The 19,430-nt window shown below is 44.0% G+C and overlaps 1 protein-coding gene across 9 annotated transcripts; it reads right to left on the bottom strand.

Annotated features, from left to right (window-relative positions):
- Window positions 1-2,356: 2,356 nt before the first annotated feature.
- On the bottom strand, window positions 2,357-18,220 carry sh3glb2b (SH3-domain GRB2-like endophilin B2b). Of its 9 annotated transcripts, XM_049018839.1 has the most exons (13): window positions 17,959-18,213; window positions 14,402-14,543; window positions 13,774-13,785; window positions 11,963-12,091; window positions 10,358-10,491; window positions 9,997-10,089; window positions 7,711-7,773; window positions 5,655-5,678; window positions 4,715-4,804; window positions 4,507-4,607; window positions 4,300-4,314; window positions 3,916-4,117; window positions 2,357-3,694 (listed from the first exon to the last, which is right to left on the bottom strand). In XM_049018839.1, the coding sequence occupies exons 1-13, from the start codon at window positions 18,019-18,021 to the stop codon at window positions 3,587-3,589; spliced, it is 1,176 nt and encodes a 391-aa protein (XP_048874796.1). In that variant the 5' UTR covers window positions 18,022-18,213; the 3' UTR covers window positions 2,357-3,586. The 9 variants fall into 9 exon arrangements, with proteins under 9 accessions (XP_048874796.1, XP_048874798.1, XP_048874800.1 ...); XM_049018841.1 differs by lacking the exon at window positions 4,300-4,314 and having other exon boundaries at window positions 17,959-18,220; XM_049018843.1 differs by lacking the exon at window positions 5,655-5,678.
- Between the last annotated feature and the right edge of the window lie 1,210 nt (window positions 18,221-19,430).

The raw sequence follows: 19,430 nt of genomic DNA, 5'->3' as shown, positions 1-19,430 counted from the left end.
TAGTTGAAAGTAAAACTGCAAATTGGGATGTTAATTAAATCAATGATACAGCAACTGGTAGATTCATTTAAACTGGGCCTCCTAGTTTTTAAGCCAATGGTCAGTGGAGTAAATTATAAACGTTGGATTCAATTTCAAAAGCATCATTTGATCTTTAAGAAGAGTCAAGTAATGACATTTAATTATACAATCTTGTTTGCTACTTTTTCTAACAGCAATTGCATTCAGAATTCCTAATGCAGTGATACCTCAGTACTCAAAGTCATTAGAACTCGAATTTCTTAAAAGTCGAACCAACCAGCTCGAAAAAAATGACCTAGAACTCAATCTGAATCTCAGAAGTCGAACCGTGAACACCAACCTAAGATAACTTGTACGCGCGGGGAAATGAGTCAGGGGGCATGTCTCTCAGCGGAAACAAGGGGTAGCACTTCAGTCTCAGCCTCGCATTCACTGTGATAGCATCATTTGTTGGTCATAGTGCTTTTTTTATTGAAAATATCCGGTAATGTAATCTAAAGGGTTTCTGAAAAAGGTGTCCTTGGTTTTTTTAGCTTTACACATTGTTTGGATACATTTATTTTCTTACTTTACAAATGACTGTTTCGATGAATGTGCTTAGATGTGTTTAGTATATGCTCTTCTTGTCTTATCCTGTTCATTCTGTCTTTAAATGCTAAAGAAAAACATATTTAGGTGTCATTTCTTGGGGCCGGGAACCAATTAATTCGTTTTCCATTATTTCTTATGGGGAAAATTTGATCAGAATTCAAACTTTTTAGGATTCAAACCAGATTCTGAGCAGATTAAGTTCGAGTTCTGAAGTACCACTGTGAGTGGAAAGGCTCAATCCGCTACTCAGAACACAATGAACAAGCAGTTTGAACTGCCTGCTGTAGGCCAAGAAAAATAACATGCTTTACTAACCAGGTTACTTACAAGCATAATTAATTAACCTGAAGAAAAAAGAAAACACCACCCAGCTATGTATAGTGTGCTGCTTTGTTCCTCTACCTATACTGTGATTTGTGCGCCTGCCATACATCAGTGTTTCCTATCCCAGTTGTCTGCGATCTGCAGTCCATGATTTTGAGCGGAAATGACAGAGTTACATAACAGTTGTGATATCACCTGGCCTGGTGTTTTAGATGTATATAAATTCTGAAACATCCTGGACAGACATTCTGGGTTAACCCTTACTTATGGTGCCATGGTACTCTCACGATATTGGTAGGGACATGTCTCTGGCATCCATACACAAATCTAGGTCCTTGGAGAGAGACCTGTACGGCAGCAGGCTGCTTAATGGGTTCTCAGGAAATAATTACACAGGAATTCTGATTCTAAACAAAAATACTGTGGGCCATTGCAAGAAGAAGGAAACTCTCTCAACTATCAGCAAAATACACAGCTGTGCTGAAAGAAGGAAGGATGTGGACTAGTTAATGGCACTGAGTTCAGTTTTAGTCATTCATTTGATCTTTCTCTTGTGTGAAGAGTATTGCATCAGCAGTGAAAAGTTATGTTTAGCACATAAATCACTAATTTTTTAGACTTTTTAGACACTTGGACACATCAAAGGGGATGCAATGCGACATCTACTGGCCAAACAGGGAAAAGACACACAGAACAGGGCTAATTCACCTTAATAACCTGCAGCCTGTATTACGAAGCCAGATCTCCTGCTTAGCTGGATGTGACTTGGTAGCCAAATTTTTACAGCAATACTGGAAGTGAACACTAACATCTGGTACTGATTCTTGGGACTTTGACCCATAACAACCAGGACTGGATTGCTCTACCTTAAACCAGTGTTTCTCAAACCAGTCCTTGGCCAACCCCAGACGGTCCACATTTTGGCTCATTCTCAATTCACTGAGAGTTGCGACGGAGCAAAAACGTGGCCCGTCTGGGGGGTTTTGTGGAATCCGTGTCTTATATACATCCATCCATCTTCTAAATGCTGATGCTGCTCATTGTCACAGAACCTTTACATAAATGTATTTAGCAGACACTTTTGTTTAAAGTAATAAACATGAGGATTAGAATGCAGGGTCAGCTAGATCCTGGATTAGGGAAAACTCTTGAATATTCATAAGAGAAGCATTACCTGATTGGTTGGTAAACGTGAAACTTCATTAATATTCGGAACTCTGGACACATTCTCTTTTTCGTCTCCCCAAATATGGTAACCCTAAGCTCAGGGTCGGCGGTTGCCTTTCTCCTGCCTTGAGGAGAATCCCGACACCTTCTGAAAGCTCTGTTTTGTTTAAAACCGAAAGGTGGAAATTGCAATTTATTTTGATGAGATATAAAACTTCCAAGGAATCATATACATCACAGAACTCGACTCAGATACTGTTTAAAAACAGCCCTCAGTGGAGCCATTTTCTTTGTGATTTTTATTACATTGCAAATTTACACCAATTCACTACACTTGGGTATAAGGGACAGATTGTAAATTGGACTGGGGGAGAAACAGACTTGAGAGAAGTGCTGGGTCACCGCACTGAAGAAGTCAGAATTCAGTCCACTGTGGCCAAAGGGCTCAACCATCTCACCACAAACAGGGTAAATGAGGAACAGAAACGCAAAGTCAGTGGGACTGAAATGTGGCATCGGCATCTGATCTGGCCCATTTCCTTCAGGGTTAGACCAGCCAGCAAATGACTGCAGACCACAAAACATAAACTTGTAATTGTATCTCGCGGCAAAGGACTGTCTACCTCATAAACAAAAATTACAAGTAGTAAAAGACAAAAGATATATAGCATGTAGAGAGCCGATTCCTTTTATTTAAAAATTGGCTTGTATAACAGAATGGGGGGGGAATCAACAGCAGAAGAAACTATATCTAGATAAATACTGTCGTTTCCTTTTCATATGCAGACCAATAAGCAGAAAACTCACAAATTGTTAGGGGACACAGGTTACTTCTGGGATGTTTATAAACAAAAATGACACAGAATGTATACAGTCACAGTCAGACACACGACAAACCCCCTTAGGTCAGGAAGGCTTCACAACATTACCTCCATTTTGCAATTTGAATATGATTATTTCACGTGACATTTTGAGCCGAACGGGAAAAACAATAAATAAATAACCACAAGTTGACACTAGAAAGATTCTTTTTTTTAGTATCGAAAATCCGCTCCCACCATTTTGGGTGGTGAGCCGACATACGAGGGAAGCTTCCAGGAGTCTTCATCTGCATCACGGCTTGTCAGCGATGGTCACGGGGCGTCACGCACCACAGGTGGACAAGCGACGGGCCCTGGCGTCAGAGCAAGCCGGCAAAGTCCGAAGGGAGTGTGCAGCTGATCTACAGCCGGGCCCCAGTCACCTAAACCTGGGGCCTGGAAGTCAGCTCACAACACGTTTTTGATACATACATACATGCATACATACATGCGTTCCCTTCACTTGTGGTTCTCGTGAATGTTCCCTGTTCAGCGGTCTACGCAGCTCTGGGGGTTGTCCCTGGGATTAGGGGTGTGCTGTGCATTCTCTGTGGGCGTCACTGGCTGTGCATGATGTCGTGGTATGAGCAGTGCTGTCCGTCACATCTGTCCGCCCAGTGGCATTAGCTGAGGAGCTCCAGGTATGTGACGGGCACCTTTCCCTTCTGGTTGCCCCGCTCTCCGATCAGCCAATCCGGGTCCATTCCTGGCAGCGTGTACACCGTTATCAGCTTGGAACAAAGAGAAGACACAGGGCATCATATAGTGGACGTCTTTTGAAAAGAAAATTTTTAAGGTGCTGGTAAATGAATGGCATTAGTAAAAATATTACATTTAGGTTCACGGACGTTGCACAGCATGCATACTTCTTCCAAATCTGGCTGAAGATGCAGCTAATAAAGAAATCACTAGAGGGAGCCTGACTCTGGAGTGTGATGGCTATGGAGCTCACCTCATCAGCCAGCAAGGACAGCTCGCTCGTGTCTGCTGCGTCGTAGTCGTACAGCACCTTGGCCTTGCGTGTGCCTGCCGCGGGGGCTTGCACCTCCTCCACCTCCAGAGCCTTGTGGGTGGGACTAGCCCCCGGTGGGGGGGCCAGCTGTGCCGGGACGCCAGCCGACCGGCTGGGGCTCATGGCGAAGGTGTTGGGGAAGCTGAGTGTGACAAAGCCTTGTTTCACACCATCCATCTGATCCACACAGAGACTCAAGACCTGAATTAATTCCTCAGGGGTCTGCTCTCAGGTAGGCGATTAGCCACGCCCACTTCCAAGCAATATCACTGTAGCAGGTCACATAGGTGAATATGAATTATTATTAATAACGATCATACTCACGCATCTCCACTTGATCTGCGAGCATGAGAGAAAGAAACGAATAGAAAAGTGGTTTCTTCTGAGAATGAGATGATGCTATAATTTTTACCATAATGTCACAATGTGCACCTGTGGCATTGCGGATTGAGAGTGTGTTCGTTATTATGTTTGGTACATTCAGGACGCTTGGCCCACAGAAGTCCTCAGCTTTCTCAGACAGGATCTCACCTGGCCAGCTCCCTCTGTAGCTCCTGCATGTGCTGGTGGCACTGTGCATAGTAAGTAGTTTGGGCTTCCACAAACTCATGCAGACAGCGCAGGTGGTTCACCTGGCGAGGGGGGGGGGGGGTATGTAAAAGGGTGATCGCAGAAGGATTCACAAGAATTGAGCACATCACATGACCCCCACGCCCACAGCTGCTGCCACTCGACTCACGTGCGTGCTGCTGATGGCCTCCAGGAGCAAACGTGTCACCTCTGCCTGCCGGTCGAACTCAGTCTGCGCTACACGCAGCTCCTGCTCCGCCTGTGGGAGAAGGGGGGGCAGGGAGACATGGGCTTTGCTGTGAGGCAGGGCGGAGGATGCGTGGGCAGGAGAGTCTCACCACAGATGCAGAGAAATAGACTGACACGACGACAGAAAGACTCACTCATACAGTGATGTGTAAACGATGTCATAACGATTACACACACAAACCATTACAATTACAGGGAAACAGCTGGGTATTAGCACTGACAGGGTTTCCATACAAGTACCACTACTCACCTGCGGTATTTGGCAGAGGTGCAAATACCTTTTCTTCTGAGAACTCCAGCTAGTCCCTCACCATCAAGTGAGCAACCACACTATAGAAGAACTAGCTAAAATGTGCGGAAAGCACTGGTCTGATCAGCGCCCAACAGGTCTGCCCTGACAGACGCGACCAGGGTAGGTTTTGCAGCTTCAGCTGTGAACGCCCAATTTATCCTGGTTTAAGAGATATGAACTCCCCCCCCCCCCCCCCAAACAAGTAATGGTGTTTTAGATTTATCTCAGGGCACCTGTGCACAATATTCATAAAATCACCCCCCCCCCTTTATTTAATATCTCATTTCAGATTTCCAGTAATATACGGCCATCGTCATCCATGTCAAGTCTACACAGATAAACAGTAAATGCCCTTCAGCATTCTTCCCTTGAGCATGGGATCATGGCAAAGTGAGAAGAAACACGAAGCCTAAAAAAGCCACGAACATCAAAAAGGCCAAAAATCTCAACATGGCTTCCACACACACGCCCACACACACACAATGATGGCTGAGAGGGCAGAGAGAGAAGCAGGCTCCATCAGGAAACACCTCGATTTTTGGCTCTCTTTTATTCCTGGGATACTCACTTTGTTCACCTCCTCACTCCAGAGCTGAAAATGCAGCATGGCAACAAAAAAGGGGGGGAGAGGCGCAATCTGAGCACCGGTCCAACAATGATGACATCACAACGGTCACAGGCCCAAGAAGGCTCCTTCCACCTCCTGCCCAGGGGACTCTTTGTTGGGCTTTGGGTTTACTCTGAGTTGACTGCAAAATGAATCCGACTCCACGCAAGTACAGGCCGTCCCCGGGTTAGGAACATCCGATTTACGGACAGCTCCTTACGAGTGGACTGACATAAATCCTGCTATATAAAATATTTGAGTTGAATATAATGGTTCGTAATAACGAATGCATGCAGTACTGTGAGACTGTAAAACACTGTGCGGCTTCAGCGGTTCCTCAGCTGGAGGTACAGTACAGTGCCGTATGTAGCCATTTATTAATGTATCATTGTTATTTTCATTATTTTGAACTGTATTGTTATGTGTAAGATGGTTTAGTGTATTGGGAAGTGTTTCGTAAGTGTTTTATATGCATAGAAGGGTAAAATATACTATATACTAAGACAAGCATTTGACTAACTGACACTAAATAAGAACCGTATGTTACCTATAGATACATGTTTAAGGAAAAGTTCTTGTTCGTAACATGGGGGCTGCCTGTAATAAGGTCCAGATATGGAAAAATAAACTTCACAAAAGCAGGACAAACACCGAGTTTCCCTGGATGAGCTCCATAAATGACTCAGTGCAGATTCACATGAAGTCTCGCCTGTGGTGGAGTTTACTGGTATTATTTTGTGAGTGTTCAGCGCCAATTGGAACAAAATGGCCAGCGTGAACTAAGCAGCTGTCCATCGTGAGCCAAAGATGGCCGAGAAATGACTCTTGTGACGCCTGCACAAGTCAAATACATTTCATTTAGTTGACAGACTCTTGTTCAAAAAAGTTACAGGAAGCAGTCAGCCTGTCCCTAGAGCGATTGGGGTTAAGGGCCTTTCTGAAGAGCCCAGCGGTGAAATCGCTATGACAACCAGGGGATTTGAACTAGTGACTTTCCACACAGAGGCACCATGGCCTAACCCACTGAACCACATAACGCCACAGCACATTGCATGAGGATTCTCAAGTGAAACTTTCAAAAGTGTTCCGTTTTAAAATGAATCATTTTAAACGGTCATATTAGCAGCGGGGGGCGGGGACACAGGGGAGTTTTGGGTCTGTTTTTGTCCCAAAACTAAATATTAGCCAAGTATAAGCTTCCACAGACATAGCTGCAGCAAACAAACAAGCCTCTTCTTAAGGCGAAAATCCATGTGAGAGGTAGCAACCAGCCGAGCTGAGAAGTTCAAAAGACAAGGTGACACAAGCAATTAAACGCGATGAGGGTTAATGGGGCTGGTTAATTTGGAAAATTGCGTGAAAAAATGCAAGTGGTATTAAACTACTGAAGCAGGTCAGGTAAACTAATGGAGCAGATGAGTTATACTAATATATCAAAATGGTTAGTCCACTAAACAGGCTCTAGCTCATAGGGGATCCTAATTTGGAGCAGCTCATCCTTATTTGCCTTTTTACAGAGCTTGTGAAACCTTAAAGTGTTCAGAATCCCAGCTTCAGGTATGCCTGTGTGTGTGTGTGTGTGTGGGTTATGTATATATTACATGTACACATGTATTTTATATATTAAACATATATATTTGGTCCCCACAGTGTGATAAAAACCTGTTATTTTGACGTTGTGTGGAGCATTTTTTCAATCCCCACAAGGAGAAACTCAGCTTCATAAAAATCTGTATCTGCCATCAAAAAAATAAAAATGCCTAAAGTCTTGTATTTTGTTTGGTTACTTATGGTTGAGGTTAGGGCTGGGTAGGGGGTACGGCTGTCACTGCTGTGATTAGGGAGCCCCTATAGAAATTAATGGGTGGTACAAAGATATGAACAGAAACATGTGTGTGTGCGCGTGTACATGTGTGTGCATGTGTGTGCGCACGTGTGTGTGTGTGTTTGTACATGTGTGTGTACGTGTGTGTGTGCACGCATGTGGTATCCCTCAGTTAGATTGGCGACCGCTTACCGCAGAAGCACTGGCTGACAGAACAAAATTGCGAGGCCTAGTCTCCTGAAAATCGGGCGTGGCCTACGGGTGAAGGGGGGGAGACATAGCTTTACCCACAATGCATCATGCATCATCACAAAGCACATTAACAGAGAGGCAGAGTAAGACAAGGCAAAAGTATAAAAGTGGGAGTCCCTTCTGTGTGTACTGAGTGCCGAAAGACTGATAGAGTCAATGGCTGGGAGAGGGGGGGGCATTCAATGAGTTTTCAATGACCTTGGCCCTTGACCCCTGGTCATCATAAGTAACAAATGTATAAATGAGGGAGTCAAGCATCATGGGAGTAGAGTAACCTCAGGATTTTATCAGACCAGTGTTGCACTGCGCTACTCCAGTTGATCAGTCATATCATACCTTCAAGTTTGTGAAAAAAAGAGAAAAGCTGAAATAACGAGTTACTTGAGTAACCATGGGAACAAAGTCACTTAAAATACAACTGAAGCTTTCAGATCCAATCTGTCCTGCAAAGTTGCTACAGAGAAGTGAGTCTGTTCAACCTGGTGATGATCAAGACATGAAAGACTAAGCATGGGAGAACGAGTTAAGATGGCAGCTATATATCTCAAAACATGTGATTGTGTAAAGACAGAGTCAGAAAGGAATGACCTAGATTACATGGCAAAGCAAAGTGCAATTATGTCATTAATGGTTAGGAAGCTGGTTCCACCAGAGTGACCTGACAAGCAGGCAGAGGGAAATCCATCTTGATCTGTTTCATGCCACACAGGAGGCCTCAGGAATGCAACAGCCTCTGGAATAAAACGCTCTTTGACGTGCTTGTGTGCAAATCCATGCCTGTGCTCTAGAAATCATGTATATCACAGCACAAACCCACCACTGATCAACAGTAACAATCCTGTGAAGGCATTCCTTCTCACTGTAGAATAGTCCATAGAAAAATACACTGTAGGCACACTTGCTTAGAAACTAGGACAAGAACAACAAGAATAACCGTTTGTTCTAGTGGCAGATTTCAGACAGGCAAATAACCCAGAACATACAAAATATTCTCAACTGCACACAAGCTTTCAATGTATCAGGCAGTCAGGACTACAAGAAGACTCGCCAATGATATAACCAGTGAAATATGACCAGAAACTCAATGCTCTATATAAAACCTAAAATTAGTTCAGATGGCATTTGCTATGTTAAGAGGTTAAAGGTCAAAGGTCATAGGCATGCCCAAACCATCATCACTGGTATAATCATTAGTGAGGAAAACATGACAAAATATGCAATGTGGTGACCTTAGTTAACCTCACAGTGACAGGGCAATATATCTGAAACTGACCTTGAACGCTCCCACAAACGGACAAAAACACATCAACATCCTTTGGAATCCAAAAGTCTTTCTCCTTAGGGCTCGGTCTCTCACTACTGGCATCCGCAGTTATGGCATAACAGAGTAAAAACATGATGCAACTTCACCCCAGAGTCATTGCCTCTGCATTCTGCTGGGTTGTGACATTTAAATAATACTCAGAATAATACTTGTTTTTCAGCAGTAGTTTGTTCAGGTCCAGAAAGTTAAAATCCAGACTTCCTTTCAACCAACCAGTTAAATATAAAAGGTCACAGTCACAGGGTACTCAACTAGCTGGTTGAAAGACTGGACTTTTACTTTCTGGACCTGAACTTTCTACCTCAGCTTATTCTGTATGAATGCAACTACACTGTCAGAACACCAAGCATGCATTCATATTTTCCACCATTTCGATCCTTTACTGCGCAATTTTTTAGTGCTTTTTTGACTTATTTGAAGAAGACTCTTGGATAAAACTTGAGCAAAGGGCCTATAAAGAAATCAAAAGTAGGAAACCCTGAGCTTCGGTCCCGGGGGAAACAGACACAGGAGAGAGAAGCTAGAGAAGTGAAATGATGAAAGAGACCGAGACCAAGACCAAGTCTTTGAAAAAGAAAGATGAAGACAGCCCCACAGAAAAAAAACACCCCCGGAAAATGAGTGTAATCCAGATGACAGACTGTCTCACAGTTTCCACCACACAGTTTTGCACCTGAGAGGCCCCCCCCAACCCCCCCCCCCCCCGCCAAGTCACATTTCATCATTACAGGCACAGTCCACTTTACACGCTGGAGTCTACTGGGAGAGCCGAGACAAAACGTGACAACTGAGGGAGGGAAGAGAACATTAAGAGGAATAAAAACAAGGGAGGAAAGAAAGTGGCTGGAGGAGAGGACTCAGGATGGAATGAAAAAAAGAGGAAAAAAGAAAAGGAAGCTCACCAAAGCTTTGGCCTCAGCCACCTTGGCCTTCTTCAGACGCGCTTTGCAGATGTCCAGGTCCAGCCTCCGGTTCTCCAGAAGACGCCTCTCTCTCTGCAGAGGCAAAGCAATGTGAACCAGAGCCCTAGACGGACGTCCCCACAAGACCTACGGGAGAACCTGCAAAGCAGGCTTGTGAAATCCCATCGTTAGGCCTTCAACTGAAATCAAATTCTGCCCTGACCTCCGTCAAAGAACCAGCACACACACATAAATGTGCATTTTTTTAAAACAGACGCTGAGCTCTCCCTCGTCTTACAGAATTCCCACCAGCCTCAAGAGCCACGTACAGCGCCCCCCCTCCCACCCCCCCCCGCCTCACCGAGATGGTCCTCCAGTCACCCTCCAGGAAATTGCGCAGTGGCGTGAGGAAGCTGATGGCAGATGTTTGTATAAACTCACGCTCTGAACCACCCAGTCTCCTCTGGTATTCCCCCACTTTGATCAGAGTGCTCCCTGCAACACACACAAACAAACACACGTTTCATATGAGACAATCTAACACTAAACATAATCCAAACTTGGCAGAGCTAAAACAATGACGTGACTAAATCTGCCTGTGTGTTTAAGCCCAGAAACTAGCACAGTACTGCCAGAGAAACTAATATAATAATAATAATAATAATAATAATAATAATTAAGCTATGCATAAGCTGCATGATTCATAAAATACAATGGAATGATACAGCCTGCACCACTAAAAGATTCAGGATAACAAGTGTCGCTGCTGGGAGTTTGGTAAGAAGGAAAAAAATAAAACACATCAGATAATTTTCATTAGTTGCTAATGGTTATTGCCAGACAGAGGGGCAATAGCAGGGTGCACCCCCTGGACAGTCTGTCATGGGGAAGATTTGTCTGGTGCAGCAAAGCAACTGAGAATGTATTAACAAAACACGTAAAAACATGTCGATAAAAGGAAATAAAAATGTAAAGTGGCGAGGAGGCCCATTTTGGGTAAGCAGCAGATCAGTAAATCTGATCCACCCATTTTTACTGGCAGGCTGCTAGGACAGAAACTGCACTACACTTCCGTCTTCCACCGAACACTCCGGGACAAACACGCGTCACAACGGCGTTCCCCACATTCCAAAGAGATCAGTTTCAATGATTAGGTAACATGCACTCGCGGGCAGCGCTGAGGTGACGACACATGGCGAGTTCACAAGAAGCAGCAAAAGTGAAAACGGCAGGAGATTCCCTGACAGATCCGCGGTTCACCTGCGGAATGGTCAAGGCCCGCAGAAGTCAGGCAATGGATGCCCTGAAATTCATTAAAGCTCAACCAGAACAGACAGCACACCCTCTGTCCAATATGAGGGCAGCGTGTGTCAGTATCTGTATCCTGTTCAACTGCATATGACCTCCATTACACACATAGGCAAGAAGAGACAGGTTTAGAAAACTAGGCTTAAGAAACTGAATTGTCACTGCTAATGAAAAAAAGGCTTGAAAAACAATATTTTTGTGAATCGTTGCTTCCAGGTGGCCCTAGAGTGCAGGTTTCTGGTGGTTCAGCCAACCATACAGCACCATGCTGAGAAGATCCTGCCAGCAAACAATAACCGATCATTTCCTAGTAATAATAGTACCAATACTACTAAATACTACGGTACCACTTTACTTGAGGGGGCACAAGTAACTTAATAACTCAGTTAGTACTCAAGTAAAAATCTTGAACAAATACGGCAACTGCATGAAAAACATGAACCGTTATGACTGATGAATGATAATCAAACCAATACTACGGTACTTAATACTAGTAACAATAGTACTAAAACAGTTATATTACTCATTCTAATCTAATTATTTTAATCCCTTTCAAATGATGTCCTTCCAACAAATGTGACACGTAGGAAGCAGCACCCTTAAAAAAAAAGCACACACAAATCAACGAACCCCCCCCCCCCCCCATCTCTACTCTCACCGTAGGGAGTTTCGGGACCAAAGTCATTGGCTGCATCCTGCATATACTGGCCCAGAATCTCCCCATTAGTGATACGAGATGGAATCTTCTTGTCCAGCTTCTCGTAGAAGAACTCTTCAATCCGCGCACCTGGAAGGGGAGTGGGTCAGGGTGGGAGAGAGAAGTGATTCCCTTACTTTTACACTGACAAATACTATACTGTACAGCTCCTTTTTGACCATGACAACTAAATCTGATTGGTTAATTAATTACAACGCTAGACCCATTAAGAAAAATATATTAAATCACCAAAGTATGAACTACAGTACATATAGGGTATATACCGTAGGCTATACGGTATAAAAATACATTGCCTCCATCCAGGAGTATTTTGTCTATGGTGCTTTCAGTGGCACAGTTATGGTGACGGTGACTTTTTGGGATGTGTTGCAAGTGCTAAACATTACTTAGATGCAAAAAAAAAAAACTTTAAAAAGCTCAGAATCTGCTTCTAAACTGGCTACCTGCTTCCCGCACATGCTCCGTAACACACAGGACACAGTGACTCACTGTTATACACAGAAAAAAAAAAAACACACAGATACACAGGCTGGAGGAGTACACACAGATACCAGCCTTCCAGGCGGGCAATGCGCCTCGTGTTCTGCGATGTCATAAAGGACAGGGGGGGGGTAAACAAACACAGCACACTCTGTTACAAATGCTACTGATCCTCACAGCTCTGCTATCTGACCACTGTCCAGCACCACGACCCAGGTGTCAGGCTCAGAGGAGCCAGCTGGGGGCGCCATGATTTGAGAACGTCTGATATGAAAGCACCAAAATGTGAGGCACAGGTCAGTCTGGCTGTCCGCCTGAAGTTCTACCACCACCCTAAATCTCTGAGGCGAACGGTTAATGCGAGATGAGACGGCGGAGCCCAGGAGGATGACATCATGGGCAGAGAGCAGAGAAGCCGGAATGGTGGTGCAGTGATATGTGCAGCCAGAAACCCCTTCAGCAGTGAAGTCCGAGGTGAACTCAGTGAAAGGAAGACATCACAGCAGGAGACAGCGAGTCTCCGGGTGATGACCTCACAAGGAGGGGACAGCTGATCGCCACACAATGATATCACAAAGGGGGAGCGATCTCAGGGTATGATGTCACTCATAATGGACATCTTTGAAGGGTTACACGGGAATTTGTCTCACCTCCCGTTTTCCAAGAACCAGATGAGGGAGAACTAGCAGAGGCACAAGGCCTCTGATAACCCAGAGGAAGAGAAGCTCAAGGAGGGGTTATCAAAAGCTGCTGATGCCAATGGAACATGTGTTGGCTAGTGCCTGGAAACATACTCACTGCTTGCTCCATGCCTTTTGTATGGATGCCTGCAGAGCTACAGTGCACCCCCCCAGTCCCTGACTTCTCATTAGCTGTAAAACCCCAACTATTGCAATTTTTAAAAAGAAACAAACACCACACATTCATTCCCTGTGTCTATAGTGGATTTCCTGTACATCTACTCCCCATGAGATTCAATCCCACCAATAAGAGTCTCTACAATCATTAGCAAACATTGTCTGCCTGCATGCTAAAGTTATCAGACCCAACAGAAGCAAAAAATTAATGGGAGGTGTATAAAATCAAAGGCCGACAGATTATTATAGCCACCCCCCCCCCCCACACGCAATCAGGGCATATCACAGGGCCAGCTCAGCACATGTTCCCTTTGGCATGCCGCATGGACCTAAAATGGGGTGTGGCAAGGAGTGTTGGGGGTGGGGGGGCCAAAGCCATTGGCACAAGGGTGCCAGAAGGAGAAAGGGACTCACCCGTGTGGTCAACTGTAGCATGGTGAAGGGGGGGGGGGGGGGGGGGGGTCAAAAAATCAAAGGTTAGAGCTCTTCGCTCCCAGACGCCTCAACGCTCTGATCAGGCGAGGCCACATCATGCTGGATGTCCAATGAATCCCAGCAAACCACATCTACACGTCTGTACAGGCGTGAATGACTGGTCCTATTTTAACCAGCGGCTCATTTTTATGCACAAAAGCCAGGCGACCCAACATTTTGTTTTGATGACTCAGTCCTGAGACACAGTGGAAATCTGCCCATGACCAAGAAGCCCAGCTCTCCGTCACACAAAGTGGGCCCCAGAGAATCGGCAGCGTACCACATCGGCTGAAGGCTACAGGCCAGATGAAGATTCCCCCGAACGAGTATAGGATGAGTTATCCTCCAAACGAATTATTGTTGGTTCTAAAAGAGAAGCCATATTGGTTCACCAGATACCGTTCCAGTGAACTTCTTAAGTGAAATGTTCAACTGTATTAAATAGCAACATAGAATTGTGGACCACTTTGCGTAGAACCTTCTTGCTGAGGAAATAATTCATTAATTATGAATGTCTCTGTCAGACAAGCTGGCCTCTGACTACTCAGCAAGGAGCAGACGTTCTTACTTGGGTTGGGCTGCAGAAGGATCTCCGTCTGACGGAAAATTTTCTCAGTCCAGTTCTTGGTGCAGTCTGCCCGGGCTAAGAGGTTCTCCAGGTGGGCGTCCAGCTCAGTCTTTTCAGCCTGGCCCAGCTTCTCCTCCGTGAACTACAGAGAGACACACAGGATCACAACGCAGTCAACCAATGGAGGAATGTACTTACTCTTATTTGTATAGAGGCTGCCTATACTTTTGTGTCAGCCTTCCTCTGGAGTCGCACTGTTTATTTGCCATCATGTATCATGTCAGCTATGCCTAGGTAATGTAATGAGCAAGACCAATTTCACAGAGACTAATTCCATATAACAAGGCGATGCTGAGTCAAATTTTCTATAAATGTCATAATAAATACACATAAGACGCCTGAAAAATGTCACACGTTTGTTGCCAATCATTCAGAACCAAGGGGAATTTATGCCAAAGTTAAATGGCCAGTGAAATATCACACAACACAAATCCGCTATAGCAATAAGCCTGGTGTGCTGGGTTCTAATGGCAGACAGTGGCAAAGAGCAGCTCAGGAAGGATAACAGAGAGACTCAGACAAGCCTAGGCTCCCATGCACAAAGGAGGAGTGCGCACACACACACACACACACACACACACACACACACACACACACACACACACACACACACACACACACACACACACACACACACACACACACACACACACACACACACACACACACACGGGTGGCCGCACCGAGAGCGGTGCTCAAACCCACACGAAAGGCTCACGATGACATATGGGTGTAGCTGCATCAGCATCCACAAAACGCCTTGGCCCTAAAGCACCAGAAACAGGTGGCCCTGGGCAGAAGCCCTGCTGAGGAACCAGACACACACATTTTTCCGCACCAGTCAGTCTTTCTCACCCTCCACCAGGTGACCGAAAAACTAATCAAGAATTACAACTGAATAGCATCAAAAAAACCCATCATAAATAATAATAGCTATAGTTGTATATTAACCTACAAATGAAATGCAGCATTTTTTGTGATCCCTGTGGTTTCCCTGCCATCTGAAAATGCATCCTTTCCAGATCCGTGCCTGATGAAGAGCCACCAAATGCCCTTGTTCTAACTTAATGTATAAGATCATTTGAATTAGAGAATAAAATTATATATAGATTCATGGAGATTAATAGAAATTCTGACTGTCATTCAACATTAAGACCAGCAACATTATTTGTAATATTTTAATTGCTGTAATACTGCAATTACTCTATGACTGTTGGTATATGGCTTGATTGTTGCTGCTGTTGCCTGTTGAAATGGCCCCCTGCCCAATGACCTACAGTATGTGCACTTAGACGTCTTATGTCAGCAGGCAGATAGTGTGTCACTATACATACTGTCAGATATCCCCAGTCTTAGGAACCATCATGCTGTGCCAACAAAATCAGAGAACACCTCACACATGGGGGGCTACATAATTCAATTACTAAACTGGACATAGCGGCCATTGATGGAGGGGAAATGTCATAAAATGTTCATATGAGACGTCAGACAAACATGTTAAAATGCAGCTGATAATTCTCCTGAACATACTATAAGCTTCAGAAAATTCCATAATCTCCATAAATGCCATGAGGTATAGAATGGTGCCCTTTGCTTGAGTATTTCAGGGTTTGAGAAAAATAGACAGGGTTAGATTTCAGACAAGCAGTGAGTGAAGTAAATATTTGAAAAAAATTCAGGTTTTGTCCCTTGGAAGGTACAAGAATGTTTATCATCTGGGGGAAAACAATCTGTCATTCATCTGTTCCATCTGTTCACCACTGGGCTTCCTGTCACCCTGAATTGAGTATTTTTGCCACAAACACAACTGTAGCATGTACTCTGCGGTCCGACTCTCTGACATAACTTCATGCCAATGAAGGGCTTGATCCAATAAAGTTAACAGGAAGCCCACTAGTGATACTAGCTGTATATAGACACTCAGATGGGTATTACTGTGTATGAAGCAAAGATGATTAGCCCGTCTGTGTCCGAGCAATTTAAAGTAAGCATTTAAGTATGGTGCCGTTCTTAAAAGTGTGTGTGTGTGTGTGTGTGTGTGTGTGTAGGAGCGTGCGCGAGAGACACAACCTGAGGATGAACAGTGTTACCAGCCAGGTCAGATCATAAATTTGTACCCACAATTCACATATGGTGCGGGGCCACTGTGGAATTAACGCAGCATTAACAAATCTAATTAAGCACTGTATCTAAATCAGGCGTGGTCAGACAAGAGATCAGGTTAGTCTTTCCTACCCTGTGTTGAGTCTTATTTCAGTAATATCACTGTTGTTACTTAAATACAACCTACAACATCTTCTGATCAAACTTAAAGCTCGTCTTCATTCATTGGTGACCAAAAGCAGCGAAATACCAGCAGTAAAAGCCCGATGGAGAGGCTATTGGCGCAATAAAACAGCTGTCGTTTTAACCGATATAGATCACACGGAGAAGGCGTACTGAGCAGTGACAGAGTGATTTCCGATCCGCCGCTCCTGAAAAGCACTCCCACGGTGACTACGGTGACCCCAGAGGACTCCTTATCTGACATGGAGGAAAGCCGGCGAAATGCACCCACCTCTCCCCCACCAGCCACTTCCATTCCAAATCGCTCAACCCTTTCTTTCTGAGAAACATTGTTCTGGCTCAAAAAATCTATACATTTTACTGTAGACTGAATATCAAGGGATTTAAGGGTTTTTTAAATAATTAATTTCCATCCGACGACCCTGGCCAGGATAACCGGTTAGAAGATGGATGCATGGATGGATGGATTATTTCCCATAATTCCTACTCCTTCATGTCATTTAATCTGTCCACAATTTTACACATCGATAGAGGTATAATTCTACCTAAGCGGAGGTTAAGTACCTCACTCAAGGGTAGGGCGATGGTTCCTGGTCAGATAACGTTCCCGTTTTGTTCATCGTGTTGTGTTGATCTAATCGAATGGGGTGATGCGTTTGCTGCACTGCATGAAGCAGGTCACGGAAATTAAATGTACTGGGTGCGTATTAAACTGAGACACGCAAAATGACGTGCTCGTTTGTAAATTACAATTCAATTAACAGAATGTAGCAAACAGTGATAGTAATGAAAGGTCTTGGAATTTCTGTATTTGAGTGCAATAACGAATAATCTGAAATCCTACAAAATATAGTATTATTCTACTGCTGCAGAAGCATTGCATTAAACAGAAAATGCGGGGAACAAGATACGTCTCCGGGTAAGAATCACGCCGTATCTATAAATAACAGAAATTCAGTCAGCCTCGATATGTTTTACAATGGCGACATCAACATCATGGGAGGGAAAAATACAATCTATGCGAAGGGTAAAACTGTCAATGTCGCCTCCCAGTGTGGATGCAAGATTAAAAGCTCATCAGCCTGGTTATTCCGAATGATGCTGTTGTCATGATTAAGGGTCCAAAGCACGAAGTGCTATTTATTATTATTATTCAACGGAAACAATATTGCAAATGGAATCGTTTTTAAAAAATAGATATTAATAGTTACCTGGACTGCCCGTGTGAAAAAAACCCCTGCATCGGAGGCCAGTTTCTTGACATTGAAGTCCATGGTTTCAGGGAGTGCAGCAAGCGCGTCCTCGTCACATCGGCTGGTTTTGCGTTGCCTGCCGCGGGATGTTAGCGATCACCCACCAGTTACGGTGTGGCGGGGGAGTGAGCTAGACCCAGGTTTACGCTAATCCATGTGTCATCAGTGTAGTCGAAGATCGCTTGATCAGCCTTACGTTAAAGGCGTATGCACAATTCGCAAATAAATTAAATCAATTTAATATTGAAAAATGCCACATGCCCCCGCAACCCTGTCCGGTAGAAGCGGATGGCAGATAAATTGATGTAAATATACATATATGTCTTGTATATTACAAGGACATAATATGATTTTATTTCACAAATGATTTAGAAGCAAAACGTTACTCAAAATTATTATCAAAGGCAAATATATTCGGTTGGTTCAATTAAAGATAATTTCATTAAGACGGCGTTTCGTGATCAATCAATTCAATCTGCACTCTTCTGTTCTGCCATGGTTTAAAGGTTGCTCTGGCTGTGCATGTTGGCATATTAAAATAGGACTTAAGTAAGTCTCGGGGCCAATAAAAAGCAAGTGCGCCTCGGGTTTGAAGAGAAATACATCCAATCACAGACGGAACACAGACTTACAGTCTTCTGTTTTCTTCATGTTTTCCGTAGAGAACGAACTTTTTATTGCACGATTCATTTTAATTGAACAATCTGCAGATGTTCTTATGTCTTTTTTGTTTTTGATATTATTGCAGTATATGCTATGTTCGCGGTGTTGCGTAAATCGATGTCAGCTAGGGCTAATTAATCTGTTTGGTTCATAGCATTGCAGATGGAAATATTTCAGTTCCAAGTCATGTGTGTGTGGTCCAGGTATACCAAATGTCCCCACAATGTGATAAAAACCTCCTATTGTAACGTTGTTGAAAGAACTAAAAATTTTGTTTGGTTACCTGTGGTTAAGGTTAATTAGGGCTGGGTAGGCGTTAATGTTATCATTGTTAGGGTTAGGGTTTTGGCCGTAGAAATGAATTGACGGTCCCCACAAAGATAAGAGTACAGGTCTGTGTTTGTGTGTTGTGAGCGGGTTTAATGTGTTTACAAGCTTAGCATGTGATGCAGATTATGTCCATTTGTGGTTTGTTAGCACAGAATTAACTCCTTTTACAGCGGGTCATATAAACACTTGGTTGTAAACCTGAGGTCATTGAATAAATTAGGGAAATCTGAGCAGTAAAAGGTCAGTTTGGATCGAAAGTGATTGTGGGACCATTTCAGCTATTTCTTCAGGGACAATAGAGGTATTGTGAGTTTTAGAGGGGGTGAGTGGTTTAGAATCTGCAGCATGTCCATGTCATACACACGTGTACATGGCATGGATACATACAGTGGCAGATCACAGAAAGTGTAGCACAATCACCGCCTGCCCCACCCATG

Source organism: Brienomyrus brachyistius, chromosome 7 (genome assembly GCF_023856365.1).
Source record: "Brienomyrus brachyistius isolate T26 chromosome 7, BBRACH_0.4, whole genome shotgun sequence".
NCBI lineage: Eukaryota > Metazoa > Chordata > Actinopteri > Osteoglossiformes > Mormyridae > Brienomyrus > Brienomyrus brachyistius.
The sequence above is the reverse complement of the archived record's forward strand: the minus strand, read 5'-3'. Positions and strand labels throughout refer to the sequence as shown.